Raw genomic sequence first — 7,838 nt, forward strand, 5'->3', positions numbered from 1 at the left:
AGGAATCCTATGCAAAGGGCCACGGTAGCTAAATAAAATAATTAAGGTGCTAAGTGATAACATTCTTTTGGCTCTCAATAATTTAGCCAGCCTGGTTTTTCAAGCAGGATAGCTGCAAATGAAGCCAGCCCAGTGCCACCAGCAGGACAGTGGTCCTGGGGCACCTCAGCCTCCAGTAGGATCAGCCCAGCTTGGAAAGGAAACTTCCCCAGAAGGAAACCAGCTCTAGATCCCTCCTCCCACCTGAAGCACTAATCACACTCTGCATTTATAGGACACAAAATGGATTAATTTGAGCCTACAACCAATCTTTACAAAAGTTTTATTTCCACTGGCTCCATTTCCCCCCACTCCAGATGTTTGCCAGCCCTTGGCAGGGCTGCACACCTGGTTTGTAAGCAAACACAGAAAAACCAGCTCAGTGGTTCCCAGGCACAGCTGGCACTCAGCAGCTGCTGCCCAGGGGGAGAGCACAAGGCACTTCCAGTGGCACTTCCACCCACAGCCCAGATTGTCCCCATAATTCAAGTGATGCAGAAGTCCCCAGTGCACAAGTGCTGGCAGCCATCCCTGGGTGTTCTCCTGCCCAAACTGCTGCTCCCAGACCTGCCTGCCTCCCACAGCTGCTCCTCCCAGGTGTCACCCACAACATCAGTGTCTGCCTTTGGTGTTAATCAGGGATCTGGTGGTTTCTGCAGCAGCCAAAATGCAGCTCAGGCCTCTGGGGCACTCCCTGGAACTCGGTGATGGTGGAGACCGTGGGAAGAGCATTTCCATGTCCACACTGAGCAGCTTCCTCCACCACACCAAGAGGATTTCAATCTCCTTGCCTCCGTTTCTGGCTGCAGATGGAGTGCAGGAGGATACCTGTAGGAAAGCAAACATAAATAAATAGTAAGGGATTTTATCTTTTTCCAAACCACAAGAAAATCGTTCAGTGGGCCTGGATGTTTGATTGTGAAATGCAGAAGCTGGGGTTTGGTGCCTGGTGCTCAGAACTGCTCTCACCTGCAGCCACAGAGACGTTGAGGGAGTCGATGCCGGGGTGCAGCGCCCTGCCAGGGGGGATGGCCAACATCCTCTGGCACTGCAGCTGAGTCTCCAGGGAAAGGCCCTCCCCTTCACTGCCTGCAGGACAGAGACACTGCTCAGCTCAGCTCCCAGCACTGCCTTTCCCCCTGCTCAGTGCAGTTGTTTGTGCTCTGTCTCTGTGACACTCTCCCCCCAAGCTCAGCCACCTCACCAGCTCCCACACAGCAACTGAGCCCCCGAGGGGAGCCTGGCACCTTCCTCCCTGCCCTCCCTGGATCTGCTCCCCAGCACCTGAAGTGGGTTTGAGGAATATCCATGCAACATAGCTGCACAGAGATCCCACAGGGAGCAGCCACTGTGCCAGCAGAGAGCTCCCGTGGGCACAGGCTGCTGGCACGGGGACAGGGCAGGCAAGGGGCCACAGCCAGCTCTGCTCCAGCAAACCCCACATCCTGCTGCCAGGGACAGCTCCAGCCTCCCCAGGGCCAGCTCCAGCCCTCCCAGGGCCAGCTCCAGCCTCCCCAGGGACAGCTCCAGCCTCCCCAGGGACAGCTCCAGCCCTCCCAGGGACAGCTCCAGCCTTCCCAGGGCCAGCTCCAGCCCTCCCAGGGCCAGCTCCAGCCTCCCCAGGGACAGCTCCAGCCTCCCCAGGGACAGCTCCAGCCCTCCCAGAGACAGCTCCAGCCCTCCCAGGGACAGCTCCAGCCTCCCCAGGGACAGCTCCAGCCTCCCCAGGGACAGCTCCAGCCCTCCCAGGGACAGCTCCAGCCTCCCCAGGGACAGCTCCAGCCTCCCCAGGGACAGCTCCAGCCCTCCCAGGGACAGCTCCAGCCTTCCCAGGGACAGCTCCAGCCCTCCCAGGGACAGCTCCAGCCTTCCCAGGGACAGCTCCAGCCCTCCCAGGGACAGCTCCAGCCTCCCCAGGGCCAGCTCCAGCCCTCCCAGGGACAGCTCCAGCCTCCCCAGGGACAGCTCCAGCCTCCCCAGGGACAGCTCCAGCCTCCCCAGGGCCAGCTCCAGCCCTCCCAGGGACAGCTCCAGCCTCCCCAGGGACAGCTCCAGCCCTCCCAGGGACAGCTCCAGCCTCCCCAGGGACAGCTCCAGCCTTCCCAGGGACAGCTCCATCCTCCCCAGGGACAGCTCCAGCCTCCCCAGGGCCAGCTCCAGCCCTCCCAGGGACAGCTCCAGCCTCCCAGGGACAGCTCCAGCCCTCCCAGGGACAGCTCCAGCCTCCCCAGGGACAGCTCCAGCCTCCCCAGGGCCAGCTCCAGCCCTCCCAGGGACAGCTCCAGCCTCCCAGGGACAGCTCCAGCCTCCCAGGGACAGCTCCAGCCCTCCCAGGGCCAGCTCCAGCCTCCCCAGGGACAGCTCCAGCCTCCCCAGGGCCAGCTCCAGCCCTCCCAGGGACAGCTCCAGCCTTCCCAGGGACAGCTCCAGCCTCCCAGGGACAGCTCCAGCCTCCCCAGCACACACACACACCCCACGGGCTGGGTGCAGCTTGTGCATGCAGACAGTTCAACCAGAGGCTTCAATTGATTAGTTGTTAAAGCAGGCAGCAGCCCTGATATGTTTGGGCTGATACACTGGTGAAACAGAGTTGAAATCTATCCCAGGTCATTAGTAGTTGTTTGACTCACACTGTCACAAAGGGAAATGGAAAGGGAGAGGCTTTAAACAATGCTGTGTGCAGACAGGTGAAAATGCAGAGGGCCCTGGACCTCCCAGCCAGCCTGGCTCCCCAAAGAATTCTTTATTCTTGGTATTTAGAGCAGCACAGGCAGCTCCAGGGCTGCAAGGATGGCCAGCTCATCCCAAACACCTCTGGCAAACAGGCCCAGCATGTGGCACCCCTCCAACAGCCATGCCCTGACCTGGCTGAGCCCCACACCAGCATGGGATGGCACTGCCAGGGCACCCTGATCCCTCTGACCACACAGGGATGGGAACTGCCATCATTCCCTGGTGGGTTTTTTCCCCCTCACGTTTTACTGGGCTGCACTTTGGGTAAGGAAGAGGATGCTTTGGGTAATGCATCCTGCATCACCTTCCCAGATGAAACCAGCCATGGCCAAAGCCCTTGGGCTGGGCTCAGTGAGCCTTCAGGAGCCCCATGCTGACCAATCCTTGCCTCCTGCTGCAAGGCAGCAGTGCACACAAGGCCTGGGGGAGTTATCCCAGCTCACAGGCTGACAGCAGCAATCAAAGCCAGGCTCCCACGGCCCTGCCTGTGTCCCCACCACCACTGCAGGGATGCTTAGAAAACCCAGAAATGGTATCCTGGAAAGGTTTTACACCTTGCACTGGTATTTGCCTCCTGAGCCTCTCAAACCACACTGCCACAGGGCTCTCCAGCTGGGACAGCAGCAATGGCTCCTGGAGAAATCCTCTCCTGCCCCTGATAAGGGTCTTACAATTCCCAATAAAGGCACTGATTTTGCCTCCAGCTTTTACAAAGCTTTTTATGGCTGCTTAAAATAATTAGGAACAATAAATTCAGGGCAAAAAGACTTGCAGTGTGACACAAGGGAGGGAGTATTGACTGAATCAGATTAAATCCTCGTTTAGACTGGTGAACAAAACACTTCCCACTTCAGATCTTTAACTTCCACCTCTCAGCTTCGTCCCTCACTGACAGAGCTCCAAGACCAGAGCTTGGAGAAATGACAAAACATATTTCCTGCCCCATTTACAATTAACACCACTCACAACTTCAGCTTCCAGTGCAGGAAATTCAGATCCAGCAGCAGAAAAACATGCAAAAGGAGCATCTCCATAAAACCACCAGCTCTGTGAAGAGCCTTAAACCCCGAGCTAAAGACTGAAGGTCTAAGAAGAACAAATTACCCAGAAACTCTTCTTACTCAGCCATCTAAGTGCTCCCAATCTGCTCCTGTGTGCACCAGGCTCCCAGTCTGAGCTGTCTGTCGCCTCCAGCAATGACTCCAGTGCAGACAACATTAAGCTGGACTGTCCAAATCACTCTCTGCCAAGCCAGCGAGGATGCCAGGAGGGGGAACTGGAGCCTGCAAATGCTTAACTTACAAGACAATCTGTGTGGTGCCAGGGAGCTCAATCCCAGGCTGAATTATCTCTGCTGCTCCCTGCAGCTGCAGGAATGCTCCATATTCACATCCAGGACGTTTCTCCCAACAAGCCCAGCATCAGACGCCCGTAATGTTCAATTTTCTTTTCAGCCAAGAGTTAGTGCTCAGCAGAGAGTTGAAATCATTACTGCTGCAAGGTCCGGGAGCTCTCCTCATGCATCTACCAATCAGCCTCCAATCTCCCCTGACAAAAGGATATTTGGACTTTTTCCTGGAGAAATCTCTCATAACTCAAGGTAACGGCGCTGCTGCCGCTCGCAGCCCCTGCCTCTCTCCGGCTGCTGTCGCCGTTTGTGGGATGCATTTCTTTGTGGGCAATCAGCAGAGCTGCCAGCCTCCCTGCTCCCCCTGGAATACAGCTCCACACATCTTGTAGAGATGCCAGATTTGCAGCGTTGTCTTGTCAGTGTTTCCAGGAGTTCAATAAACATTTTAATTAAAGGAATCTCCTCCGAGCCAAGCCAGCCCCAGCACGGGGCAGGATTACAGCCCCTCCCTGGCTCGTGGCCAGCAGGACTCCACTTCCAAGTGTAAAAGCTCCAGCCAGCCCCTGTGCCAGGTGACATGGAGTGGGGGACATGGCACGGCCACACACAGGTGCCTGGAGCTTCATTCCTGGGGGAATTTCTCTCTCCAGCTGCCACAAAGCTGCTACTCCCCTTCCCTTCACCTTCTGGGAGGCTGCACAAGCCCAGACTGTGCCCACAAAAGGTGAGAGTGGGCAGAATTCCCTGCAGGAATTGCCCAGTTCAGGTGCTCAGGGAAGTGGCAGCCACCAGGGAGGAGATTCCTCTGCTGCTGCTCCACAGCCAGCAGCTCTGCCCTCTCCCAGGTGTGCCCTGGCTGCTCTCAGGGCTGCCTGCAAAGCCCAGCTTTGCCTCCAGACCATGCCCAGCAACATTCCCTGCTGGTTCTGCCCTGACCAGACATTCCTGGTTTTTAAGGGGAAGCGTGGCACAGCTCCCCCCGAGCAGCTCTGTGCAGGAAGAGCAAACACCTCAGCTTGGGGCTCACCACCAAAAATCCACATCTGGGGCTCCAGCACACATCAAAACACAGAACACAAAGCAAACACCACCCTGGCACCAAAACTGCCCCCCAGACCTCCACAGCTGCAGAACTCTGAGTGCATCCTCAAGCTGTTCCTGCTGGGAGCCCCCTCAGCTCCCCCTGCTCCTCCAGACCCTGCTTCATCCACAGCCACACCATTCCATGATTCCCCCTCAGCTTTTCTTTCCCAGACCCGCAACAATCCCAGGCCACAGCCCTGGAAATGGCAGTACCTATCACTAGAATAAGGGGTTTGTCCCACCGGAATTCCGAGCAGCTGATGACAGGAACACCTTCCACATCCTCAGGCCTGCTGGCTGTTCCCACCACTTCCCAGCCTTCTGCACTTTTAGCCTAGAAAAGGAAAGAAATCCAGAATTGCCAAATACTCAAGATTAAAAATCATGTAAGCAAAAACTCTTTTTTTAAACATTTTCAGTTAAGCTGTCTAGGGAGGTTTTTTTGGCATCCCTAAAATTTTTACCTGCAAAGGGTTCCCTCTCACACCTCACTGCATAGGGAAAAAAGATTCCCAGCAGCTCCCCCCCGCCGTGGTTCCTCCTCTCCTCCCTGCTCCAAAGGCTGCCCAATGCTGCCATCGTGTGCCTGGGCCCCGGGATGCTGCTCTGCCACACATCCCGAGGAGAAGGGAGACAAACCCCGGCATCCCCAGAGCCACAGGATTATCCTGGTCCCACCAGCTCCCAGAAAAAACATCCACCCTCTCCCCCCACCCGACGGAATGGGGCTGGGGGTGTCCCAGCACAGACACTGCAAATAGCTCAGGGCTCCCCCTGTGCCTCCCCTGCGGCGTTTGAGTTTTCTGGAAAAAAAAAGGAAAAAAGTGAAAGTGGCTCACTGTACCTTCAGAAAGCCCTGCAGGTCATCTGTGCTGTACACATCGAGGACCTCCATGGCTCCAGAGCTGGCTTTGCTCACTGTGGGAGTCAAGGGGCAGCTGCAAGGGGAAAAGAATGGAAAAGCATCACACGAGGGGAAATGCAGCTGAATTTTTAGATCCCGCTCACTACATGTTTTCCTGTGGAGAACAGAAGGGCTCAGGAATTAACCCAGGAAACAGGTCACAGGAGACAGACACACAGAATAGGTTAAACACGGAGAATCCAGGGAGTGCCTGGGATCCCACAGCCTGCTGTGGGGCAGCACCATCCAAACCCTGCTCTAGAGATCAGTCCCAGAAATCTCCCTAAACAACAACTGAGTGATGCAGGCTGGAAACGTGTCTGGGAGGAAAAGGGGGGCTGGAGGAGCCCGTCCTGTGGCTGTGGCCCATCCCTGGGGCTCGTCCCTGTCCCTGTGGCTGTGGTCCATCCTTGTGGCTTGTACCTGTCCCTGTGGCCCATCCCTGTGTCCCGTCCCTGTGGCTCGTCCCTGTCCCTGTAGCCCATCCCTGTCCCTGTGGCCCATCTCTGTGGCCCGTCCCTGTCCCTGTGCCCCATCCCTGTCCCTGTGGCTCGTCCCTGTCCCTGTGCCCCATCCCTGTCCCTGTGGCCCGTCCCTGTCCCTGTGCCTCATCCCTGCCCCTGTGCCCCATCCCTGTCCCTGTGCCCCATCCCTGTCCCTGTGCCCCATCCCTGTCCCTGTGGCTCGTCCCTGTCCCTGTGCCCCATCCCTGTCCCTGTGGCTCGTCCCTGTCCCTGTGCCCCATCCCTGTCCCTGTGGCCCAGCCCTGTGGCCCGTCCCTGTCCCTGTGACCCATCCCTGTGCCCCATCCCTGTCCCTGTGCTCCATCCCTGTCCCTGTGGCTCGTCCCTGTCCCTGTAGCCCATCCCTGTGGCTCGTAGCTGTCCCTGTGGCCCGTACCTGTTGCTGCGGGTGGCCAGCACCCTGTGCACCCCCAGGAAGTACGCGGAGCGCAGCAGGGCCCCCATGTTCATGGGATCCTGGATGCGCTCCAGCACCAGCCACAGCCGCTGCCGGCCCGCGCTCTCTCCGCGGCCCGGCTCCTCGGCGTGCCGCAGGCTGCGGAAGGGCAGCGGGGCGGCCTCCAGGCACACGCCCTGGTGGGGCCGGCCCCGGCACAGCGCGTCCAGCGCCCGGCCCGGGACGTGCAGCACGGGCACGCCGCGGGCCGCGGCCTGCAGGGCGAGCTCGGCCCTCACGGGCCGCCCGGGGCCGCCGCGCGGCTCCTTCAGGAAGAGCCGGAACAGCGCCCTGCGCGCCCGGGCCAGCGCCAGCCCGCACGGGGCCACCCCGAACAGGATCTCGGAGCCCTTGGTCCTCTCCAGGGACAGCGCCTTCCGCTCCAGCCCCTTCCCCCCGCCGGCCCGGGGCGAGTCCTGCTGTGCCCGCCGCAGCTCCCGCCCGGTGCGCGACCCCCGCTCGGCCCCCGCGCTCGGCGGGAGGGACGCGGGCGGATCGCGGCCGCGGGGCGCTCCCTGCTCGGCCCCGCGGGAGCAGCGGAACCGGAGCCCGCCCCGGCACAGCCGCAGGGCCCGCTGGCACAGGCGGGGCAGCAGCGCCCGCTGCATGCCCGGGGGTGGGGGGACACCGAGCCCAGCGGGGCCCGGCGGGGATCCCGGAGGGGCACCGGAGCCGCGGGAGCGCGCGCGGGCCCCGCTCCGGTTCCGGCACGCTCCGCGCGGCAGCGCCCCCTGGCGGCGGGCGGGGGCACCGGGAACGGGGAACCCC

At 59.8% G+C, this 7,838-nt stretch overlaps 1 protein-coding gene across 1 annotated transcript; it reads right to left on the minus strand.

The window, feature by feature from the left end:
* Positions 1-303: 303 nt before the first annotated feature.
* On the minus strand, positions 304-7,754 carry MRM1 (mitochondrial rRNA methyltransferase 1). The gene is made up of 5 exons (XM_064394651.1): positions 7,011-7,754; positions 6,051-6,144; positions 5,420-5,540; positions 1,009-1,128; positions 304-867 (listed from the first exon to the last, which is right to left on the minus strand). The coding sequence occupies exons 1-5, from the start codon at positions 7,676-7,678 to the stop codon at positions 818-820; spliced, it is 1,053 nt and encodes a 350-aa protein (XP_064250721.1). The 5' UTR covers positions 7,679-7,754; the 3' UTR covers positions 304-817.
* Positions 7,755-7,838: the final 84 nt, after the last annotated feature.

The sequence above is a fragment of the Passer domesticus genome, chromosome 19, assembly GCF_036417665.1.
Source record: "Passer domesticus isolate bPasDom1 chromosome 19, bPasDom1.hap1, whole genome shotgun sequence".
Classification (NCBI taxonomy): Eukaryota; Metazoa; Chordata; class Aves; order Passeriformes; family Passeridae; genus Passer; species Passer domesticus.